General features: G+C 36.0%; 1 protein-coding gene across 1 annotated transcript in view; it reads right to left on the bottom strand.

Moving 5' to 3' along the window:
* LRRC9 (leucine rich repeat containing 9) overlaps positions 1–26292 on the bottom strand; it is a gene marked incomplete at its 3' end in the record, with an annotated part of 95248 nt that overhangs the window by 27854 nt on the left and 41102 nt on the right. The window contains exons 17-25 of the mRNA XM_082617428.1: positions 17920–18111; positions 16544–16669; positions 14259–14393; positions 13050–13227; positions 10745–10965; positions 9691–9813; positions 5033–5163; positions 1237–1345; positions 454–593 (exon numbers count right to left, since the gene is read on the bottom strand). Coding sequence (XP_082473554.1) covers positions 454–593; positions 1237–1345; positions 5033–5163; positions 9691–9813; positions 10745–10965; positions 13050–13227; positions 14259–14393; positions 16544–16669; positions 17920–18111 — 1355 coding nt within the window. The remainder of the gene's footprint in view (positions 1–453; positions 594–1236; positions 1346–5032; positions 5164–9690; positions 9814–10744; positions 10966–13049; positions 13228–14258; positions 14394–16543; positions 16670–17919; positions 18112–26292) is intronic.

Below are 26292 nucleotides of genomic sequence, written 5' to 3'. Positions count from 1 at the left end.
TAGTAAAAATTATACACCTAAAATGAGTGAATATGGTAAGTAAGCTGTACTTCAGTAAAGCTGTTAAAAAACAAATCTGAGTAGTCTCCAATATAAAGGATGTGTATAAATTTTCATAGCATCTTTAATCAAAATAGCTTCAAACTAGAAATAACCCAAATGTTCATCAATGATAAATAGATAAACAACTTGTCATATAATGGAATACTACTCAGCAATAAAATGAAATTTATTTATCATACAATATAAGTATGAAATGGAGATGGCTGGGAAAAAACAATAACAAAGGAGTATTTTGGTATCTTTTTATTTGTGAAGTTTATTTTTGGCATGTAGCTATTAAACTAAGTATTAAAATAAGCTAAATGTATGTACTGCTTTCATTAATGTGACTAACTGCTTTTTAAATTCCCAACCAAAATTATTTATAGTTGTAAAAAAAAAGAATAATACCTGTTTATTTTTGAAGTTCCTTGCTGCCCATAGCCACTTGAAGGCACTTTCTGGTAGAGTAGTTGTCTCTTGGTCAAGTGAGTCTGAGGCTTTAGTTGGGGCATGATTGATTCAATATGATTATGGTTGAGGCATAAGACCTACAGAAGGAATCCATTATTAATCAGATATTAACATATGAATGATGCTGTAAATATATCTTTGACTATACAACATAATTTAATATATTAGTGTTAAAAATGACAAATTTTTATGTCCCAAATTGTCTGGATTTGGCTTTGAATGTGTTTTTTATTATCTGACATGCTGAAAAATACACCATTTCAAACAAAATAATGGAGACCCTAGAAAGCTGCTCAACTTTCTCAATCTGTACTCCTGACTTCTCCAAGCCTTATTTAGATGAAATAACTCTAGGTGGAGAGACCATTATTTCCCTAAGTTTAAAAGGCATTAGTAGATGGCTCAAAGCTATAGGACAGGAGGCAATGAGGCTGCTTTGAGAACCACAGTGTCCTCCAACTTCACTCACTACAGAGGCAGCCTTCCATCCCATCTCCTACTAGAGAGGAAGATTCACTGCTTATAAGACAATCACATAAAATTGACATCAACCGAAATAACTCTGGGAAGTAATGCTTTTTTTTCTTGGTGAAAAAATACTTTTGGAAAATTAATTTCCCTTCTTTAATGACATGAATATACATTTTAGCCCAAAGTAAAGAAGATTACAACTTGCACTGAAAACCTTGAAAGAAAAAAGAAAATTTGTGAGTGACTCACCTTCACGTTAGGCAGATAGATTAATCCACTGAATGAGGTAAGATTATTGTTCTGTAGATTCACATTACACACATTTCTAAATTGGTCAACTGGAATCAAATCCACGGTTCTGAATTTAGACAGAGTAAATGCAGTTATAATTTTAACAGGCAAATTATATTGGTGAATCTCTCATGTGTAACCCCAAAGGCATTTTTAAAAAAATCTCATCTGGGGCTTCCCTGGTGGCGCAGTGGTTGGGAGTCCGCCTGCCGAGGCAGGGGACACAGGTTCGTGCCCCGGTCCAGGATGATCCCACATGCCACGGAGCGGCTGGGCCCGTGAGCCATGGCCACTGAGCCTGTGTGTCCGGAGCCTGTGCTCCGCAGTGGGAGAGGCCACAATGGTGAGAGGCCCGCGCACCGCAAAAAAACACCGCAAAAAAAAAAAAAAAAAAATCTCATCTGACAAATTCTATGGAAAAGAATTGCCTTAATATAAAATATATGCGTCAGGGCTTCCCTGGTGGCGCAGTGGTTGAGAATCCGCCTGCCAATGCTGGGGACACAGGTTCGAGCCCTGGTCCAGGAAGATCCCACATGCTACGGAGCAACTAAGCCTATACACCACAACTACTGAGCCCAGAGCCCGCAAGCCACACCTGCTGAGCCCGCATGCCACAACTACTGAAGCCCACGCACCTAAAGCCCTTGCCCCGCAGCAAGAGAAGCCACCGCAATGAGAAGCCCGCACACTGCAACCAAGAGTAGCCCCTGCTTGCCGCAAATAGAGAAAGCCACGCACAGCAACAAAGAACCAAAGCAGCCAAAAATAATTAAATAAATAAATTTATTTTAAAAAATAAATAAAAAGTAAAGTTAGTTTAAAAAAATAAAATTTATGGGCCAAATGATCAGATAAATACACATTTTTGTCGGATACCTGTGTAAGAAAATAACATACAATTTCACTGACTTAAAAAAACATGTCTATTATCACATAAATATAGAACTATCATAAAAGAAATGTTAAACATTTCCAATTTCTTTATAATTCCATACATGTTCATGAAGTCATAGTGAAGTTGATACGGTAAACCATAAGATCTTCAGGTTGTAAACTGCAGAGGATATATATGCAATAGGTTATTTCTGAAATGCCAGGAAGGGGTTTGGGATAGGAAAGAAAAGGAGAAAGTAGGTAATTTCTTTGAAAACAGAGTTTTCTGTGGAATCTCCTGAAAACTTTTATGGCATTCCACCTTGTAAGGATGTTTTGTTAATTGGTCAGAATGCTTGATTCCTAGTCCACAGCTTTAAAAGTGTTTTACCTTCCTTTGAGCTATGAGGGAGAATAGCATAAAGCTAAATCACCTTCTTCTAAACACTTCTTTTTTTCATATATCCCAATTTATTTCATTTATATATTCTTTTAATTGAGGTATAGTTGATATACAATATTATGTAAGTTTCAGGTGTACAAATACTGATTCACAATTTTTAAAGATTATATTCCATTTATATTTGTTATAAAATATTGGCTATATTCCCTGTGTTGTACAGTATATCCTTGTAGCTTATTTATTTTATACATAGTAGTTTGTACCTCTTAATCTCCTACCCTTATCTTGTCCCACCCCCTTCCTTCTCCCCACTGGTAACCACTAGTTTGTTCTCTATATCTGTGAGTCTTTTTTGTTATATTCATAGTTTATTTTTTACATATAAGTAATATCATACAGTATTTGTCTATCTCTGTCTGATGTATTTCACTTAGCATGATACCCTCCACGTCCATCCATGTTGTTGCAAATAGCAGAAACAAAATTTCATGCTTTTTTGTGGCTGAGTACTATTCCATTATATATGTATATACCACATCTTCTTTATTCATCTGTTTATGGTCACTTAGGTTTCTTCCATATCTTGGCAATTGTAAATAATGTTGCTATGAACATTGGGGGTGCATGTATCTTTTTTGAATTAGTGTTTTCATTTTTTCCCAGGAGTGGAATTTCTGGGTCACATGGTAGTTCTATTTTTAGTTTTTTTGAGAAACCATACTGTTTTTCATAGTGGCTGTACCAATTTACATTCCTACCAACAGTATATGAGAGTTCCTTTTTCTCCACATCCTTGCCAACATTTGTTATTTGTGGTCTTTTCGATGATAGCCATTCTGACAAGTGTGAGATGATATGTCATTGTGGGTTTTGTTTGTTTGTTTGTTTGTTTTTTGCTGTACGCGGGCCTCTCACTGTTGTGGCCTCTCCCGTTGCAGAGCACAGGCTCCGGATGCACAGGCTCAGCAGCCGTGGCTCACGGGCCCAGCCGCTCCGTGGCATGTGGGATTTTCCCAGACCGGGGTACGAACCCATGTCCCCTGCATCGACAGGCAGACTCTCAACCACTGCACCACCAGGGAAGCCCTCATTGTGGTTTTAATTTGCATTTGTCTGATGATAAACGATGTTGAGCATCTTTTCATGTGCCTGTTGGCTATCTGTATGTCTTCTTTGGAAAATGTCAATTCAGATCTCTTCTGCCAATTTTTAATCAGGTTGGTTTTTGTTTTGTCTTGTTTTTGATGTTGAATTGTATGGTCTGTTTATATATTTTGGATATTAACCTCTTGTTGGTCATATATTTAATTTGCAAATACTTTTTCACATTCAGTAGGTTGTCTTTTCATTTTGTTGATGGTTTCCTTGGCTGTGCAAAAGCCTACCACACCTTTAAACAAATCCTCAACCCTGAAGTTATAATTATGACACACTTTATACATTAAAAGTCATTTATTCTTTTGATATGTTTTCATTAGTTATTTCCTAAGTGCAGACGATATGTTTGGAAAGGCTACAACAAATATGAAAGTCACTGTCTGTGTCCTCAAGAAATGGGATTCAGAAAAACTATAATAAAAAAGGGAGGGCCTTCTATGTCGTACAAAGAGATTTAAAATTTTATTCTGTAGACAGTGGAAAGACACTGAACAATGTTGAGAAGGGAAGTGATCTGATAAAACTTGCATCTTAGAAGGTGGTATGGATAATAGATGAATTTGCAGGTAAGGTTGTATAAGACAAAAAAAACAGTAGTTTCTAAATTAGTTAATTCCCCAACCTAGGACAAGGGCAATGACTATGGAAAGAAGGGGGGAACTATGACACATACTTAAGACACAGACTCTATAGAATGTAGTGATTAATTAAAAATGGAGGACAAAGGAGAGAGAGAGTGGACTCTAGATTTTTGGCTTGGGTGACAACAGGTGAATGTTGTTTCCTAGATGCTATCTAGAGAGCAATCGAATATTCAAATTAGGAGCCTAGGTTTGGGGTAAATTAGGGGGTCATTGTCATAAATTAAAACTATGGCTAAAGATGTCTGCCTGTGAAGAGTGCAGAATAGAAAAAGAAAGAAGAGAAATGGATTTATTAAACAGGAGGACAATGATAACATTCATGAGAACAGCATCAGAGGAATGGTGGCAGTGGTAGCCAGAGAGCATTGGATTAGAGTGATACAACGTGAGGAGCAAACCTAGTATGTTCTAATTTTAAAAGCTTGGTTGTAAAAGAAAAGGGAAATATAAGGTCTTAGAAAGAGATTGATGACATTTTAAATCATAGTGTGTGATAATAAAAGTTATTAATGCAATTCAAAGATGGTAAAGTTAGTATGAGATTGTGAAGTAGTGTAGATGATTTTCGGAATTACTGGTTATATTTGGATAAGATGTATAAATTATAAACCTTAGAAAAATAATAATAACTATATATTATAATATCAAATAGCATAGAATAAAATGATTGTACCTGATAGATGATGAAGTCCAATTTAGTTCTTGCATTTGGGTGAAGTTTGAATGTCCTTGTCGTTCAGCAATCATGTCAGAAGTAAGTCTGCCACCAAACAAATCTTTTGCACACTCAGTCTCTGGTGGTTCCTGTATATGAGGATATTTAGAAAGTGAGGTTCTCTCTTACAGATGACTAAATGACATTAATTCTTTGGTTCCAGGTCAAAATGGAATAGCCTCATTTCTCCCTATTTCCTACTAAGTACAGCTAAACCCCTGGATATTATATATAAAATAAATATAGGAGACTGAAAGGTACAGAGAAGAAGGCAGACCACCTAGGGACCTTGGGACCTGAGGAATGACACTGTGGTGAGTCCTCTGGTGTGTTACTGAGATAATAATAAGAAATCTTCATCTACTGTTCCTGGCCTGGCCATATGGTCAGGCAGAAGGGCAATGGAAACCTGACCTATTAAAAGGATGCCCATATGGGGCACAGCCCTATGGAAATTTGAGGTGTACATTAAAGTAGGACACATTGATGCCTATCTGAACTCTCTTCCCATTTTAGAAGGTGATTGGAATCGACAAGCAGATATGCCCATATGCTCACTTAAGGTGGCCACCTGGGTCTATAAAATAGGTGGACATTAGGGGTCTACAGCAGTGCAGAGATGGGCTGAATCTAGACATATTCCTCTTGCACCCTCTGAGGCACTAAATGCCAATAAGAACTGTTCTGTCTGCCAGCAAAAGAGACAGAGACTGCAGATGGCTATGTGGCAGATTTCCCTGTGGGAAGGCCCTGAATATAGCTGGCAAGTCAGACTGAGGCTGGTAGCCCTGGGGGACTACAAATGGGTCTTGACAGGAATAGATACTGACTCTGGACTGGGATTTGCTTACCCAGTGTAAATGCAAATGCACATAATGCTATAAAAGAACTGGAACAGAAGATATTGCACCAATCTGGACAGTTGACTTATTTCTTCAGACCAAGGAACACACTTAACAGTCCATAATGTCTAACAGTGGGCAGAAAGATATCCTCCTCAGAGTAGTAGTTCGATAGAGAACTAGAATGGGCAATTAAAACATTGGTTGTCTAAAATGGGGGGGGGAGATAAAAGCATGATGGGCTGGCTTACATACCTTCCTAAGAGTGCTCATACTCAGTGTGAACATGAATGGGGCTAAAGGAGGGTCCCCGCTCGATAGACTTATGTTTTTCTGGTGCATATGGGGGATGGGGCAAGGATGCTGAAACGACTATACAATTCTTGCAAAAAAGGATGATGCTGGTATAACCATTATATTTTTTCTTTCCTTCTTCCTCACATCACCTCAATTTTTTTTCTACCTGATGCAGTGGCCACAGGACCACAGCTACAACTACAAATACTGGAAACAGGGATAATTCCTAAGCAAGAAACTATGTTTTTAAGCCTTTTGTCAGGATTCCTAAAGGCCTGATGGGGGTAGGTTTTACCTTCACCCCATCCGGCAAAACTGGGGTTAACAGTGAATGTATCTGTATTTCCTGGTGGCAAAAATAGCCCACTAGTTTTGCACCTATATAACCTTGTCCTATCTGAAGGGGGGTGGACTGAGGAGAGGTATATGCTAGACTAGACCAGCACAGTAGCCGAACCTAATATCCCTTCCAAAGGTGGAAAAGTATGGGTGTAAATGGAGAGAACAGGAAAGGGCACTTACGGGTAAAGGAATTAATAAATAGGTTATGTAATGAGGAAATCCAATATTATATTACCTCAAAAGAGGTTCAGAGCAAGAGATGATATTGTCTCAGTTCAATTATATCAGATGCCTGAAGAAAGGATTAAGCTATGTGTTTTGAGACCACTCCTGCTTTTGGAACCTGACAAAGTCTCCAATGGAAACCTGCAAATCTGAGTGGCCTCACTGTGAGAGACATTTCTGTATGATTATGGACTGGATAATTACTGAATGGGATTACAGTAATATTCCAATATATTTTGAATTTTCTTATCATTTTGCTGTAAAGGATCTGTGTTCAAAGGCCAGAGCATGAGCTGTGATATTGTGATTTATAATAAGAAACCTATATTTGGTCTTTGTCTACTGTTCCTGGCACATAGCTCCTCAAACCCTCGTAATTTCCTATATAAGAGCCGTAGGGGCATCTTTTATTATAATATTTGGTTTTTTGTTTCCGGTTCCTGAAATAGGTCCAGAGCCATAAAGGTGAAAGGACTGTGTTGCTATTTATGACAAGCTCCTTTCAACCAACCTGAGTTTATCTTAACAAGATGACTTTTGGAAAGTCCTTAAGAATGGAGGCTGGTTGCCAGGGGAATCAACCATGAGTAGAGGGTTGGAACTTCCAGTACCACTCCCTTACTTCCCAGTATGATTATATATTCATGGAGCCTTGGGCACAGAGTGAGGCTCAGCTGTCCATGCTTTACCATTAAAAAGTCATGTCACTTGGAATGTCATTTAAATTCTCTGGAGTTCTTTGTGCTCATTCATAAAATAAAGGATTTGGACTATGTCACTTCTAAAGTCCAGGTCCATTTACCTCTCAAACACTCTAGGATTATATTGCTCTTCTACTTCCCTCTGTGTCTACTTTTGGTGGCTTCTTTTCCTCTTTACATTTCCTAAATGGAAGTATTAAAGCCTCACTTGGATTTCTTTACTTTCTTTACTCACTTTCTTTAGTCAATGTTATATGCTTTTGGTTTTAATCATCAGCTTTCTTCATGTGTCTAACACTAATCGTCTTATTCCTGAAACTGCTTTTCTTCCTGTAATCATACTTCTGTTATGATATCTCTTAGTGGAATAGACTCAAGTCTTGTAGACATCTTTTATTCTTCCATTTCCTTGTCCTTCAAATTTAATTGGTTACCAAGTTCTGTCAATTCTTCCCAGTATTTCTCCTACCTTTCAGCTCTCCATTTTTAAAAGCACTTCCCCTTGGTTTATTTCAGTTTCTCATTACCTCACATGTAGACCACGCTAATAGCCTCCTATTGGTTTTTCATCGATCACTCTAAACACTGCTGTTAAATTTCCTAATATATAGTTTTCAATATTTTATTCCCCAACTCAAAAATCTTCAATGCCTTCCCATTACCTCTCAATTAAAGTCTAAATTATTCAATCTAGTCTTCATGTCCATTATTAATTCATATATTTATATTCTACCTCATTCCACAAAGAATTTGTGGCAGCTTACAGGAGGAACATATAATCAAATAGTAAAATGCAAATAATAAATAGTGAAGATCAAGACTGAGAATGATGTAAGTTAGAATAGATCAAAACTGGGGATAGGGGGCCTCCCTGGTGGCGCAGTGGTTGGGAGTCCGCCTGCCGATGCAGGGGATGCGGGTTCGTGCCCCGGTCTGGGAGGATCCCATGTGCCGCGGAGCGGCTGGGCCCGTGGGCCATGGCCGCTGGGCCTGCGCGTCCGGAGCCTGTGCTCCGCGGCGGGAGAGGCCACAGCAGTGAGAGGCCCGCATACCGCAAAAAGAAAAAAAACAAAACAACAAAAAAAAAAAACTGGGGATAGGGACAGATAGACCATAAGTCCTACAGGGTTTCTGTCATTGAACCATAAATGTGGCCCTGAGCTTTTAGGTAGTCAAAGTGAAAAGGAAAATAGTTAAAAAATACTCATTGTCAGTGAGGAGAGCATAACTTTTCCTCAGGGGGAAAAGTTTTTCCTACACTGACTTCTAAAAGCACTTTCTCAGGTGGCCCTTCAAATGAGGGCACAGAGAGATAGGAAGGATACTCAACACCACCATTGGAGCACATATAGTACTAGTTTCATGAGACTGTTTTTAAAATGTCCCTCAATGAAAGCCAACACCTAAATAAAACCCAGTATACAAGATTCTAGAGAATTGTTTGTGTTTGGGGGAGAATGTTTTTGATTCTTCATTCTGAGGAGAGCCCTGAAAAAATCAGGGTTAGAATTAGTAATCTCAGAGCACCTCAAAGTCCCAAATAATCATGAACTATCTCTCAATTTCCTAGAAATTTGATGAGTTTTATTGTCTGACAGGGGCTAGGCAATGTTACACAGGGAACCTTTTTATTCTTCACCCATTTGTTGTGCACTTATCCTATTACATGGAAATCAGGGGCCCTGTATGAACTTACTAGTTATAGAATCCAAGTTTCCAAATATTGCTTTCATATTCAGTCGTATGTTCTGTGTTATTTTTTACACAGTATAAAAAGTTATTTTTTACTAGTATAGTTTACTAGTAATGTTGACATACCATTTTTTGGTTCAAATATGTTTTTCTTAAATCTTAACAACTGTATTTTTCCAGGTAACAGGAAGCTATTTTTAGGCCCAAGAGGACGGTAGGGGTCCAGGGCAGTTTCTCCTATCCTGTCTCATAAATTTGTTAGGCACTGAATTCAGTGGGTGCAAATGTAAGCAGCATCTTCCCTCCCCGACTACCTCAATTTAAACAATTAAAAACTGGCCAGAGGAGAAACATTTAAAACCCAGATCTAAAATGTGCTTTGGAGACCTAGATTTTAATAAGCATAATAAGTTTGGGTAACATACTAGTGATAAAGCAACATTCAAAATGATTATGGCCTACGGATATATTAATATGAAGCCTGGACCAAATGCTATGAGTCAATAAAACAACTTACAATTGAGATTCCATCCAGAGCTTTCAGTTCTGGAAGATGAAATATTACAAACAACCGGTAGTTTTCTTGATTCCATACAATAATGTTTCCATACATGTCTAGAATGACCAGGTTGCATAAAACCTGGTAATAAAAATACATACATTTAAAGTGATATACATATATATCTCACTCTAACAACTTTTTTTCCCCTTAAGAGTTTAATCATCCTTGAATTTTAATATTAAATTACTCTATCATTTCATAGTGATTTGAGTGTTTTTAAGTATGCTGCTGTTTAGTGCAAGCATTATACTTTCATACTATTAAGGTCTAGTTTTGTGCAGTATTTCAGTGGTCTATATTATATGATCAGAATCCCTTTTTGGATGCTGGTGCTAAATGTATTACCCATGATAAAGACTTGTAAAGAAATTTAGCAAAGTTTAAAACATATACTTTGTTTATGGAATAACGATCTGTTAAATAGTATGTGTGTATACAGATACAACAGTGAAATGAAACAATGAAAAACACAGTCTTCTGATGAGGGATAAAACTGAAGTGCTTCTGCCTTGTAAGAGAGTAGCAGAATTCATCTTAAGGGAAAATGTGCTTCCTTATTAGATAAGACCTTTGTTGTGAAGAAAGGGCCCTGAGTAGATATGGATGGGAGAGGTTAAGACAAGAGGAAGTAAAACTAATCCGCATCTATAATGTATAATGGTTTGTTTTGTTGCTGTTGTTGATTAGGTTGACTCTGAAGTTCTAGAAGTAGTTGTATTGGGGGAATACAATGAGGATAAGGCTGCAAGTAAGGAAAGATGGGAAATGGACATAAGTTTTTGGTAGGAGATAAAGCCCTAGCAATACGGTATCAGCAAAAGGAAAGAGGACACTGCAAGTCCCAATGGTAGGAAATGGCCATCAAATACATTTTTCTTGATTTTTATTTTCTTCCTTACATTTTTCTATATTTTCCAAATTCTGTACAGTGAACATGCATTACTTTCATAGTATAAAGAAATAAGAAAATATTTAGAAAACCAAAAACATTAGTACCCCAGATAGTCACCTTTAAATTGTAGATCTCCTGATTGAGAGCAATATAGTTATTGCCTATGTATAATTCAATTAGTGTAAAAGCTTTTTGTAAACCACTCAATGAAGTGATTTTGTTGTTTTCAAGAGAAAGGGAATGAAGATGAAGCATGTTATCAAAAGTATGCTTTTCCAAACCAGTGAGGAGATTATTATTTATGCTGAGGCGGGTTAATTTAGTCAGCTTGGAAATGCCTAGAAAAGCAAATTCAAGAAAAGATTCAGACAGCACTGAAAAAGTTAATTTAAAAAATAACTGGCTGGTTGTTTTACTGTTTCTCTTTTTCTAAGTTCAAATGGCTTTACAGATTTTATAGTATTAACCATCATTGTTTTTCCTTTTGTTAAAGAAGAATAGAATGTGTACTAAGTCCTAGATAATATATTAAATTCCAATTTTGGATTTCCAAGTAGACTCATTTTTTTTAGGTGTTAAGGGAAGGTATTGTATAGGAAATACTGAATTAAGCTTTCAAATAACCTTTAAATTATGTAATTAATTAAGGTTTTCACCATCACAATCATATAAAGCTCTACTTTACAAAGCTCAAAATAATCACCAACCCCCATTGTAAAACATTAAGGGTAAGGAACTAGAATACAACACTCTGGAAAGTATTCCTTACTGTGCCATCACTTGTATTAAAAAGAACCTAATTCTACCTTTGTATGCTTGAAAGTACTCTAAGACAGAACTTTAGAAAATGCTTCCTTTCACCACAGTCTAACCCCCTATGTACATTACGTGCTGTAGACACTTTATAACTGTAGGTAGGATGGTACAGTTGACAGATAAGAACTCTGGAGTCAGAGCTGGTTTCAAATGTTGGTTTCACACTAGATTTGGGACCATAGGTAAATTATGTAAAATTATGTAACCTCTGAGACTAATTTTCTTCATCCATGAAATGGATATACTGAAATCTGCTTCTAACGGTTATGGAATTAAATGGAATGGCATTTGAAAAGTATCAGTTATAGCTTTTGGCAAATAAATAATCAGTCCTCAATAAATTTTATTCATGCACCCCTTTCACACCAGCCTTTATCATGGGACTATGAAATGCTGAAAGCAAATCAATCTAGGGCAAGTTAGGATGTACTATCAAAGCAAAAATCCTTAAATGCATATTAAGCCTATCTATGTTTGGAAAAAAAAAGATAAACATCTGTTAAAGTTTAGTGGGGTAGCTATGTTTGAAAAGTGGGTATAGGGAAAATGCAGGTTGAAGGAGTCTCCCCTTCAGTGGGCTTATGGAGGGGAATAAAAAGGAAATAGGGTTCTCAATTGTTATATACATAGCAAAATTAACACCCTATTGTATGGGAATGGAGACTAGTGATAGTTGTAAACACAGATGCCTGACCTACACCCCCCCCCCACTGTTTACTTAGCTGAAATCTACAGAGGAGAGGCCTGTGGATCTATATACTCAATAAGTATCCTAAGTGATTCTTATGATCAAGCAATTTTTAGAAACTATTGTTAACAGCCATTAAAATGAAGTATAACAAATGTTATACATACTGTTTTTAATACTTGCTTTTGCATATGTAATTTTTTAAAGTAAAATTTTCTATTTTATGAAAAAGGTAGTACACACATGCTAAAAACAATTCAAAAGCTAATAAAGTATAAATTAAGTCTCTTTCCCAGGCATGATTTTCAATTCCTACCTTCTCTCCTTGACAAGGACAGCCTTGTTACCAAAATGCACATCCAGAAATGTATTATACCTAGATAAGTATGCATGATATGTGTGTGTGTACACTTAGGCAGGCATTAGTAAAGCTGCTTAATTTGTACTGGTATGTGGATCCCAGTAAAAGGTTACATAGTACATCTGATTTTCAACCTCTAGTGAATAAAATGTTCATTTTGTTGAAAGTCTTCAAATTTCCAAATGTAACCTTAATTCCATATTTTGAAAAATGAACTGAGCTGCTTTATCTTTTTCAAAAGCACACCTCATTCTTTCATTTATTTACTCAATGGTACAGATTTTGAATACTGACTAGTTTGTAATGTGCTAAGTTTGGTAATAGATGGTAAACACTGGTTAAGAGAGGGGAGGGAAGGCAGCTAGTTGGGCTCATTGTATACAGCAGCCAGTCACAGATCCCACTAAAGAGGTGTTTAGAATACTGTACTCCAAACCTTCTTGGAAGTTCTCTGGAGACCTTCCTCTTCAGAAATTCTATCCTCAGTGTGATTCACTTTTTGCTCTTGTTAATTAGACATTCATATTTTAAGAATTTAGAATTCTCTAATACCTTACCTTCTATCTTTGAGATGCAGTTTCCATCTAATGTGAGCTCTTCCAGGTTAACACAAGATTCCAAGCCTTCCATTTTAGTGAGATTATTGTTGCTGAATGATGCCCACTTCAAATTTTCCAATTTTTCTAAATTTGTGATTTCAAAAAGATGTTGCCCATCTAAATTTAAGGCAGTTATCTGTAGAATAATTCACATTATATGTTGCTTCTGGATGACATCAATAACTTCAACGTTATAAGATAAAAAGGCTAATGAAATAATTCAAATGTGGTAAGTAACATAAAAAAGTCCTCTGGGAACTAAAGATATTGCAAAGCTTTTAGTTTACAGAAAAGTAAAATTTGACAAGATTATAACTCAGAGAGGGACTTATATGGTATTATAGACACTGAGCTGTGCCAGTCAGATTCCCAGCAGTGAAGGACTTGTCCCAGTTGCTGCAAGTGCTGTTGGCAGAAAGCCTTCTACTGTCAGTCCCTTCAGGGACAGCATCAGCAGCAGAGAGCTGCCTTGCCCAAGGTCATGCTCCTTCCCAGGTTGGCCCACATCCAATGATGAAAGGAAAGAAAGGCCTGGCCATCTCAGCCCAACTTGGGACAGATTTAAAGGGCCATTCTAATTTCACAACTCCCTGTGGGGTCAGCTAAGACTATCACGGAGCCGGCATCACAACTAAATATCTATGTATATTCTGTAATAAAAAGAATGCCACTAATATCTTTCATTTTCAAGGGTCAGATTCTCTTAGCCCAGTTTCTATCTTTGGCAAGACGTAAAAGGGTGCTTCTTGAGCAAGAAGCTGCTAGTGCTCCATAACTTTTCCCTTAGCCTTGGCTGAATTCTGACCAGTTCCCCCATTCTCTTGCCAGGATTCTTGATCCCTTTTACCTTGCCACCCAAACTTTTGGCTTGGTCTCTGGCTCTGAGCTTTAAAGTTTTCTTGCTTATTTTGATATATTATCAGAATCTACCCTTTGGTTTTGTAGTGTACCTTTATCCTAAATTTCCTGTTCTATAGTGACCACTGCTGAGTTCTAGCCCCTGTGACATAACTACTCATGACTTGACTTCTCTTTTACTTTTAAATTGGCTCTTCCAGTTTTCTGCCTGTTACCTATCTATGCCCTCGTTATGATACAAAGGCCAAAGCCGACTAAAATATCAATTGAAATTAAATTTTTATATTAGGTTTAATAGATTGTCTTTACCTTCAAGTACCAGTTTCCACTCAGATGTGAATGTGGTCCTAACTTTGAAATCTGTGTCAGAATTTTGGCAGAAGGCCATATACTAAGAATCCGTGATCTCTCCTCTTTAGTACTAGAATGCCGTAAGAGAGATAACTAATAAAACAAAAAATACATAAAGGAAATAGCACAGAGAGGTCCATATACATATAGTTAAAAGAATTGTTTCCTAGATGAGTGGCCCAATGAATACTTTTAAAATATGACATTTTCTTTGCCTTAAAATGTTTTCAGTATCTGGATATACTTTATATATCTCACTCATTTTTTTGTTTTAGCAGACATTTAACCACAAAATGATATTTATAAAACTGTGAAAGGATTATCATAAAACAAACACCATATAATCCATCATGAAACCAGTTTAAGAGCCAGGATATTCCTACCACCCTAGAAGCTCCCTGGGTGCCCCATCCTAATCTTTTTTTCTCTCCTTCTCCTTGGAAGCCATCACTCATCTCAAGTGAATCAATCCCCTAAGAAGCAATCAAATGATCTCAAATTTTGTATCTACCATACTTGCTTTCTTTATAGACTTATGTTTATATCCATAAATAAAATATTAGTCTTATACATATTCAAACTTTATGTAAATTGAATAATATGTTTATATTCTTCTATGACTTGCTTTTTTGCTCAGCATTATATCCATGAGATTCTTCTATGCTTCTTCCTGTAGCTGTAGTTTATTCACATGTCATTGCTATATAATATTTCCTTATCAACTCTCTCATCAATGAACATTGAGCTGATTTCAGTTTTTTGCTATTATAAGCATTGCTGTCATAAATATTCTTGTGCATGATGCTTGGTATATATATGCAAGAGTTTCTTTAGAGTATATAACTTGCTAGGTTTAGGGTATGTATATATTCAGCTTTACTAGATAGGGCCAATTTGTTATCCAAAATGGTTGTACCAATTGTAACCTTTACTTCAAACCTTTGCTAAAACTTGATATTGTCAAGGGTTTTTTCCCCCCCAATAGTGGCCATAAATTGGTAGATCATTTAAGTTTTAATGTTTATTTTCTTGAGTATTAATGTGGTAGAGCATCTTTTCCTAAGTTGTTTGGCTGTTCTGATTTCCTCTCCAGTGAAGTGTCTGTTTAAATCTTTTGCTCAGTTTTCTGTTTGATTGGTTGTCTTTTTCCTGATATATTTTGGATATATAAAGAATATTTTTTGTCAGATGTGTTTCAAATTTCTTTTCCCAGTATATAGCTTGTCTTTTCACTTTCTGCCCTTTGAGGAATAGATGTATTAATTTTAACATAGACAAATCCAATCTTTTATAGTATATGCTCTTTGTTTCTTGCATAATAAATTCTTCCCTTATTCAAGGTTATAATGATAATCTCTGATCTTTCCTTCTAAAACATTTTTGGTTTTGCTTTTTGTAGTGAAAGCCTTAATGCACTTGTTCCAGTGCCTTTTATTGACTAGCTCCCTGATCTGTACAGGCAGCTCTGTTATTTATCAAGTTTCCAGGTATGTGTGGGTCTACACTGGGTCTTTATACTCTGTTGTATTGGTCTATTTGTCTAACTCTGCCAATTCCACATTGTCTTACAGGATTTTAGTAAGTTTTGATTTCTGGTAGGATAAATCCCCAACTCTTCTTCAGGAGTTAATTATATTTTTATCAACAAAGGAGTTTCTTTCCTTCACTTTGAACAGATACAAAATTAAACATTACATTAAGGAATTAATATTCAAATATTCCACAAAAAGTAAATAGCTAGATAACTAGAGTGGAGATATTTAGGATGTTGAAGCTACTTTGGCCAAAGTAGCGTTCTTAATCTGGATAATATAGGTATTTCCCCTTCCCCAAGTTAATAGGTGTTGTTTTCTTTCAGCCAGACACATATAATATCAATACTAAGTAAATAATTTACTAAATGCTTTCTCAAGGCCTCGAAGCTTACCTTATCCACAGAAAGTTGCTTATTTTCATATAGGTTCTAAAGGACTCTGGTGAGTTCAGGTTGACTAGGAAAAAAACAGTTACCCTAGAGGTATTTTTGGGGTAGTGTGCAGGATGAGAATCCATACAACCAGTTGGTATTTAAATGGAATACACTTAAACAGAAAAAAAAATTCAAGTGATATGATTGTTATAGACTGATTTTTTTATTAGCATGCTAAGAGAGAATATAAAATCTCAATAACAAAATAAGAGTATGGGAAATATTATTTGTATATTCTAAACAGAACAAGAAATATTAAACAGTAAAATCCAACCTGAGTAATCTTTGTCCCAGAAATAAATTTCATAGCTGCTGTTGCTTCTTCTTCAGAAATAAGGACTCCATCTAACTGAGTAAGAGTCTTTAATCTGCCAATAACACTCAGCCTTAATGTGGCTGGCTTGGGAAAAATACCAAAAGTTAATATTTACAAAATATTACATGTGCTATGACATGGAAAGGAGTTCTTTGTTCCTTCCCACATAATTCAAATTATGCATCTCCTACTTTATTATATTTGTCTAAAAATAAAGGCTTAACTTAATTCTTTAAATAATAGTTGAAATTAAATTATATTTAAGAATCAATCTTTTTTGTTTGAAGGTGGATAGTTCTACTCTTGTGAAGAGAGGAAATCCCACAAGCTGTTGAAAAGTGACTGCAGTGAAAAGTGTTCACAGAACAACTGCAGTGCCTCCTGTTTATCTAGATCAGCATTTAGCTAGTCAGCTCCATGGGTGATCCAATACAGATCTTCAGCTTTTGACATTTAATTTGGCAACAGGGCTATAGCTGTACTGTGATCATTCAGGAAGTCTGATTTGGCAAAAGAAAAATATCCTTCAATTTTACTGAGCTAAAAATGAGAAATACAATAGTATAAACATAGTAATATGGCCAATTTAATAGAACCAATCATGCTTTAGTCCCTTTTAAAAATGTTGAACACAGTCTATATACATTTTTGAAAAACAAGGAAAGGAATAGTCTTGAAATTATAAACTTGGGGCTTATTTTAAATACTTGGAGATACTCTTCAGTATAATCATTGAATATTGAAATTTCTTAGCATGAATCTACATATTTTTGTGATGAGAAAGAATAGCATTCAATCAAATTTCCTTTTATAACAGAACATAAATAAGACTATAATTCAGGTTTATCAGGGAATTTGAGGCATAGGAACCAAGAATAATAGAATACAGTGAGAGAAACATACTATTGTTAGTTTAAAAGTAAACATGCTTTTGTTAATTTTTCCCCCTTTAATAATATGTTTCTCTCACTGTATTCTATTATTCTTGGTTCCTATGCCTCATTACAGTAGGGTTCTAGCATGCTGAGCTATACTGCACTATGAAAATTCTCTGAAGGTGTGCAAATGGCAGTGACATCTAACACTTTTAAAACCACAATACTCTTAAACTATTAGAGGTTGCAAAAAAAGTCTGATGTGAAATTAAAGATTTTCTTATAGTAACATTTTATTCACTTGATCACTACACTAAATTCAACTTATGAAATACTTAAGGGAATTCTAGCGAGACAAAGATAGTTTGCCTGTTTCTGGCTATTCTTGAATAGTAGTGAGAAAACAGCTTTGAAATAAAAATGATTGTTTGCTTTTTTATAAACATTTCTGTTTCATACCTTTTGCCATGGATTATGTCGAATATCCAGAGTGAGAAGGCTTGTGGTGTGTTTGCATAACATATTTATTTCATCGCCAGATTTTTTCAGTTGATTCCAGCTCAAGTCTAAGTGCTTAAGTTTCATCAGACCTCTAAATCCCTCAAGAGTTATCACATGGTTATGGCTTGCATCCAAATATTCAAGGTTATACTGCAACACATACAAAAAGAAGTGATGCTAGAAGGATCACAGTTTGTATTTACATAGTTCTTTTCTCTCTGATTCTCTAAGTATTTTACGGCTTTTTTGGTAATCCTCACAGAAAACCTAACCAGTAGTTATACTGCAGCAGTGGTATCAATGTATATATTTTCCTAGTCATTTGCTCTTAACTCTCACTTCATCCTTTTAACATAGAGTGGCAATGTTTGTTTTCATGGAGGAGAAGGCAAAGAGAAACTGGCAAGATAATTGTCTCCAACAAACAAAGAATTACATTTCTTATATCTAGGCTTCTAGTTTATACCATTGAACTCATGGCCTGGTTAAAAAGGGTTCATCTTCAGAGGCAGAAACTAAAACTATTCCATTCTATAATTTCCTTTTTTAGAAGTACATGATTTTTAATAATAATTTTTCAAAATTATTAAAGTAACACATGTTCTTGTTGGAGATCTGAGAAATACAGTAAATAAATAAAAAGAAAAAATAGAAAGCATATATAATTCTATTGTTCAGAAAGAACCATTGAAAACATTTTTTATTATATGCCAATATTTTTTTATATAAAACATATTATTCTGTTATATAGAATTTTGTACCCTTCTAACATGTTCACACACCATTAAATATTCTTCAAAATGAATTTTCATGGTGCTTCCCTGGTGGCACAGTGGTTTAGAGTCTGCCTGCCAATGTGGGGGACATGGGTTCCAGCCCTGATCTGGGAAGATCCCACATGCCAAGGAACAGCTAAGCCCATGTGTCACAACTACTGAGCCTTCACTCTAGAGCCCACGGGCCACAACTACTGAGCCCACGTGCCACAACTACGGAAGCCCATGCACCTAGAGCCCATGCTCCACAACAAGAGAGGCCACTGCAGTGAGAAGCCCATGCACTGCAATGAAGAGTAGGCCCTGCTCGCTGCAACTAGAGAAAGCCCGCGCGCAGCAACGAAGACCCAATCCACCAAAACTAAATAAATAAAATAAATAAATTTATTTTTAAAAATGATTTTTCATGATTGCATAGTATTCTAATATGTGAATTATTAGTATTGTTTTAAACATTTCATTATGGACATTTATGTGGCTTCTAATTGTTGTCAACACTGCAACAAATGTCCATGGTCATAATACTTTAACCGAGACACCAATATTTTTTCAGAAAAGGTTTTTAGGACTAAGATTACTGGTTTTAAGGATTTCTGTATTGTTAAGACTCTTGATAAATGTTGCCAAATAGTTTTAAGGAAGTTTGTGCCATTTTTTTCTTCCAGCAATGGAATTTGAGAATGCTCATTTCCTTAAATACCCACCAACCCACCCCCCTTATTTTAATTTACATTATTATCAGTGAAGTTGCACATCTTTTCCATGTGTGTGTTTTTTTTTTTTTTTTTTTTTTTTTTTTTTGCGGTACGCAGGCCTCTCACTATTGTGGCCTCTCCCGTTGTGGAGCGCAGGCTCAGCTGCCATGGCTCATGGGCCCAGCCGCTCCGCGGCATGTGGGATCTTCCCGGACCGGGGCACGAACCCATGTCCCCTGCATCGGCAGGTGGACTGTCAACCACTGCGCCACCAGGGAAGCCCTTCCATGTGTTTATATTAGACATTTAAAAATGTTTTTTGCTTGTTTGTTGTGTTTCTCATCTTTGGCCATTTATATATTCAGATCTTTATTTTACATATTTGTAAGAAGTCTTTAAGACTTTAATTTGTTACTTCTATTTGTTGCAAACAAAATTTTCTTTTAAAGTATATACGAACTCAGGGCTTCCCTGGTGGTGCAGTGGTTGAGAGTCTGCCTGCTGATGCAGGGGACGCGGGTTCATGCCCCGGTCCGGGAGGATCCCACATGCTGCGGAGCGGCTGGGCCCGTGAGCCATGGCCGCTGAACCTGCGTGTCCAGAGCCTGTGCTCCGCAACAGGAGAGGCCACAACAGTGAGAGGCCCGCGTACCACACACACACACAAAAAGTATATACGAACTCAGACCCAGAACAAGAAAGAGATAAAGAGTACTTGAAGAAAATATTTTGCAACATATTTTTAAAAATAAAAATAATATTACTATAAATTAAAAATAAACTTGATTTCTTTACAGTTTAAAACAAACAATTGTTTGAATTCACCATAGAATTAGTCACTGCTATATAATGCATAGTTCGTATTGTTGGAATAGCGTCTATTATAGTGACTCAGGTTTCAAGAGTTGAGTGTTCAGATCATTAAAATCTAAAAAATTTCTGGAAATCAAATAGTGTTACTGACTTTTTAATCTCATTAGTAAGCATAGTAAAAAAAATCCTATAATTTACTATGATTATAATTTCTTGAACAAAAGGATATTTGGCAGTAAAAAAGTACTAAGGATATAATCTTAGAACAGTCTTTTAAATTAAATTAATTTAGATTTATAAAAATTTACTATATGGCCCATCTCCTCCCATTTTTCATCAAAAAGTGGTTAAAAACTTGTCCCAAATTCCAGCACTTGCATGCAGACTAGCATTTGTGAATCATGCATCATATAAAGAGAACTGCCTTCTTTCCTTGAAAACAGGGGTGGGATCTTCACTTTTTTATGTTCCCAGAATATAAAACAGACTCCATACACTCCATAAATATTCAAGGAATAATATTTTCAGTTTTGTAGCAGAGTTTTGTGTTTTAACATTTCTTGTGCTTCAGTTTAAATCTTTTGTAAGTTACAGTACAATGTAGCCCAACTTACAAATATTAAAACCCACAAGACCTCTTTAAAATATTTTAGGGGTAATAGTTCAATCTCTAAATGTAGATTAGCTGTCTCAAGCCATTAGAAGCACTTTAACAATAAATTTCTCATTGGAAAAGATAAGACAGAAGTACTATTTCCATAAATTATACTATTTCCATAAAAAATAATCTATTAAAGTTGCAAATAGCCATACATATTTGTCTTTCCTTGGCCAATTCTGACTATGGTGTAACTATTTTCAGAGAAAAAAAAATCTGTTCCTATTCCTTTTGCTTGGATACTCTCCTTTTCTGATAGTTCAGATGAGTGAATGACAGGCATACAGCTTATGCCATTTCAATTTACCTTATGTGGATGTCTTATTTAGATTTTTAAAAACTCTACAAAAACTATATAGTATATTTCCACCATTTATGAAGCCCAGGTCTTCCATTATGTAAACAGTCACAGATTGGGTATTTTGACTCACAAGGCAAGGCCAGGGTGATGAACACATAGTAACAATATGTTTACTTTCTGCAACTTAGTAGAACTAATGCCTAGCATGCAAGATGGGTATGGAAACTCTCCATGTTAGAGACACACTTAAGGAAAATGATAGTAAAAATGAGAGGCAAATTTAAAAACTTAGAAGACAATAAGAATAACAGGTGAGTGATTAAATTAGATCATAGCCTTTTATGATGCTGAGATAAATATAATTAATATTAAACACACATACAAAGTTGATTACTGTAGAATATAGAGGCTAGGCAGCATAGGTGTTCAATCTCTCTGAATCCCCACATAAAAAGAGAGTTAAAAATAAAACCAAAATTCTATGGACAACATTTATAACAAAGCTACATAACAAGGTAGCCCCATAAGTCTCAAAGAAGTTGGTGGGGATAAACCACCAACAACCACAAGACCTACATGGTGTCCAGGTCTATGTGAGAGGAAGAAGGAAGCATCATGGCAGCATCTGATGGACCTGAGAATAAGAGAGCCCCAAAATAGCCAACCAATATTCAATGGAAGGTATAAAGGCCAACTAATACAGCAGTTGAAAGTGGGAGGAGTTTTACCCTCTTTGATACCAGGTGAGTGTATGGGACCTACAGTAAAAAGGTCTGAAGGGGATGGAGCAGTCTAGCCCCTACGAATCTTCAAACTGCCCCACCAGGGCTCCCTTACAGAACTGGATCTTTCTTGGAGAAGAAACTGCTGGGCTAAATAAAAATTAAACAGGATAAGGACAAAAAAGGCAAATAAAAGAGAAAGTTCAAACTGAAGTGGAGGAGGGAATAGAGCCAGGAAATTTCAGAAAGTAAGTGCTACAGTTTTTAAACAGTACATATAAACAGCAGAAGAGGGAGATCTGTGAAATTAGAAAAGCTTTCCCAAACCCCACTTTCGTTTTAAAAGTTAAGAACTAATTTCACTGGAAAATGAGCAGCAAAAAAGTATTAAGGTCAAATCCCAGATAAAGCTGTGTGTGTGTGTGTGTGTGTGTGTGTGTGTGTGTAAGACAGAGAAATATTGTTATACTGCTGCAGGCAATAAAAGTATACCAGAAATATATGCCCAAGAAACATATCATAACCATAAACCTATTATTTCAGAACAAGCAAAAAGATTTAAGAATGATACAAGATACAAAATAACAACATAAATCTGGATTAGAAAAACTCAGCAATGAGATGAAAGAACCCAGAAAAGAATTCAAAATAAAATGATAAAAGCATTTCAGAAATGAAGATTAAACTAGTCAAAGACAAAAGAAGTAAACACAACAAATAATGCCTTAAGATAAATAGAAGGTGAAAAAGATGAAAATTTTAAAAATCAAATCAATTTAAAATCTAAATGGAGAGATAAAAAGGACTCAAGAGAAAGTGACAAATAGTGAAGATAGGTAAAGATTCAACATATGGATAATGGGAGTTCCTAAAGAAGAGAACCAAAGAAAGGAAACAGAAAAATTGCTAAAAACCTCCAGTTCAAAAAAATAAAAGAAAAAATGATTTTAATCTACATTTTGGAAAAGCATACTGTGAATCCGAAATATTGACCCAGAACAACCAAGCCTGTGACTTACAAGGGAAAAAATTATACATTCTCATCAGACTTTTCTACTGCAACACTTTATGCCAGAAGAAAATGAAATAACGTTTAAGATGCCCAAGAAAAGAAATTGTGAGCCAAGGATTTTATATCTAACAAAACTGCCTTTCAAGTATAAAGGACATAGATAAATTATTATCAACATTCAGTAACTGAAGGGATACTGTTTCCGTAAGCCCTTCCTGAGGAATCTATAATAGAATATTTTTCAGACAATCAAAATGTTTGATACCACCCTAAGAACTGGTGATAAGAATTAAATACACAATTACCAATGAACTAAAAGGGAGAGTGTACAGAATGTAAGGGCTACATGCTCTAACAAAGTAGATATAGTATGATAATTTTAATTATTTTTTAAAATAGAGAAGAATGAAAAGAACATACACAAAATTTAAAAAAGATCTTTCCCAGGGCTTCCCTGGTGGCGCAGTGGTTGAGAGTCCGCCTGCCGATGCAGGGAACATGGGTTCATGCCCCGGTCCGGGGGGATCCCACATGCTGTGGAGCGGCTGGACCCGTGAGCCATGGCCACTGGGCCTGCGCGTCTGGGGCCCGTGCTCCACAGTGGGAGAGGCCACGGCAGTGAGAGGCCCACGTACCGCAAAAAAAAAAAAAAAAAAATCTTTCCAGTAACATGTTGATGAGAGTATTAGTGCTATCATTCTGAGACTGTTGTGTGTGTAATAGGGGATAAAACAACTGAGTGATTATTAAATATCCTAATTCTATCACCTTGTATCCTTGAGAATCAGGATTATTGGTGTGGGGAAAAAGATATAGATGTAAGTAACAGAGAAAGGTTAAGTTAAATGATTTGCAGTCTTAAATTCGAATTGGAAGTATCAATATAAATTCATGAGGTTAGTTTTAGTTGCACATACACCCCCACACACACACACCTCCCCCACAACAAATTCTGTCCAATGGAAAGACCTAGAAACAATGACCAACCCAGATTGTGGCCCTTAAATACCACTTCTCTAAAAGAAACCAGGGCTCCTTGAAGAAATAGTTGATCCCCTGTCTGCAACAGAAAAGTACATAAAATGTGTATGGAACATCTTTCATACCAGGTGGCAAAGAAGCTATCACAGACTACTAGGGTCATGGCAAAAGGAGCTAACCTTATGATGCTTCCACTGGCTAAGGATGAGAAAATTTGAGCTTCAATCATGATAGTAATTGCAGTAAATTGAATATCATCAAATATGTTTAAGTCCTTGCATTCCTAATGATATTAAAACTAAAAAAGTATGCTTGTCTTTGGGAATTCATAAGGAACTAATTCATTATCTTCAAAGTTGGTAAATAAAGGCAAATAATCACACATCTATTCTGCATTTTCTATATGAATGGTCCTACTGGGTATCCAAATAATAGATAAGGGGAAACGTCTTTATGTAAAAGTGTTCCAATTAATAAATGAAAAATAAATTCTAGAATAAGAATGTTGCTATTTTGTAATCTCCAATGAATTAATAGATACAGGCATTAATAATGGCTCCTAGAGTCAGAAAAGTGAGACAACTAGACATTATGTGTCCCTTGTAGTCTTGCCAGAGGAATGGAACCTGAGTCTGATCCAATCTCTGGATCCAGTTGCCAATTTGTAGAAAATCTGGAGGGTGGAGGGCATGTAGGGTGTATCATAGGTAAGCAAATTGGCAGGGTGGGGACTGTGGGAAACTCTGGTTTTGAAGGTCCAAGTATTTCTACAGATAAACAGTGGGGAGCAGAAGGGGATAGAAGGGAAACTTAAAAGAGACTTAAAAAATACAGTACATTTTAAAAAAAAGGGAAAACCAAATTTCTGTGCTAGGGATACACATTTGTGTGATGGAACTATAGGGGAAAAAGAGCAGGAAGAGGATAACTATTAGCAGTCAGGATAATGATTTCTTGAAGGAATGGGGCATATAGAAGGGGTTTATGCTGTAGGTGGCAAAATTTTATTTCTTGACCTGGACGCTAGTTAACAAGCATGTTCACCTTATAATAATTTACTAAACCACTTGTTTGTAGTATGTAGTTTTCAGTATCTGTGTTTTATTTTACATGTACAGTATCTCCTCTCTCTGAACATCCGAAGATCCTTACAATCATTTTTAGAGACATGTTTATACACTGGATTCTTAATGTCTGAGGGGTCTATATCTAGCTACCTTTACTAGTTCTAAAATTTGAAAATACCACTTGGGCATAAAATGTGTCCAGTTCCCTTACCTGTAAAATAACTGTGGTAATAGTCATCCAATAAGCAGGCTGTGAGGCTATGATGATGAAAGAAATTCTTGTATTAAAGAACAACAAAGCTACATTGCAAATACATGCTGGGCAGCTGGCTAAGCTCACTCACCTTGCATGACTTAAGAGTTTAGTCTTTAAATCTGTGCCTAAGCAAAATTATAATGCCTGTTATAACCTTTGGAACTGCAAGCAAATCATTAGAAGAAAATTAAACAAAAATGCCCCAAATTTATATATAGTCCTGGGACCTCTATTAAACTACCTTCTTTCCTCAGTTGCATACCAAACCCAAGGGGAATTCTATTAAAAAGGACTTTGGCCTTGCTGTTAAGTCTTTAATCCATTTTGCATGTGGCCATCCAGTTTCCCAACACCATTAAAATTCCTAGAAGAAATATAGGCAGTATGCTCTTTTACGTTGGTCTTAGCAATGTCTTTCTAGATATGTCTCCTAAACAAAAGCAAAAATAAACAAATGGGACTACACCAAACTATAAAGCTTCTGTACAGCAAAGGAAACCATCAACAAAATGAAAAGGCAACCTACTGAACTGGAGAAGATATTTGCAAATCATATATCTGATAAGGGGCTGATATCAAAAATATATTAAAAAACTCATTCAACTCAACAACAACAAAAAAACCAAACAACCCAATTTTAAAAATTGGCACAGGAGCTTTTTCCAAAGAAGACATACAGATGGCCAACAGGTGCATGTTCATCACTAATTATTAGGGGAACACAAATCAAAACCACAATGAGATATCACCTCATGCCTATTAGAATAGCTATTATCAAAAAGGCAAGAATTAAAAAGAGGATGTGGAGAAAAGTAAACCCTCATACACTGTTGGTGAGAATGTAAATTGGTGCAGCCACTATGAAAAACAGTATGGAGATGCCTCAAAAATTAAGAATAGAACCACCATATGATCCAGCTATTCTATTTCTATTTATCTGAAGAGTACAAAAACACTAATTCAAAATATGCACCCCTATGTTCATAGCATCATTATTTACAATTGCCAAGATATGGAAGCAACCCAATTGTCCATCAACAGATGAATGGA

This window comes from Mesoplodon mirus (genome assembly GCF_964341445.2).
Source record: "Mesoplodon mirus genome assembly, chromosome: 4".
Classification (NCBI taxonomy): domain Eukaryota; kingdom Metazoa; phylum Chordata; class Mammalia; order Artiodactyla; family Ziphiidae; genus Mesoplodon; species Mesoplodon mirus.
Note: the sequence above shows the minus strand (reverse complement) of the source record. Positions and strands in the feature narration are given on the sequence as shown.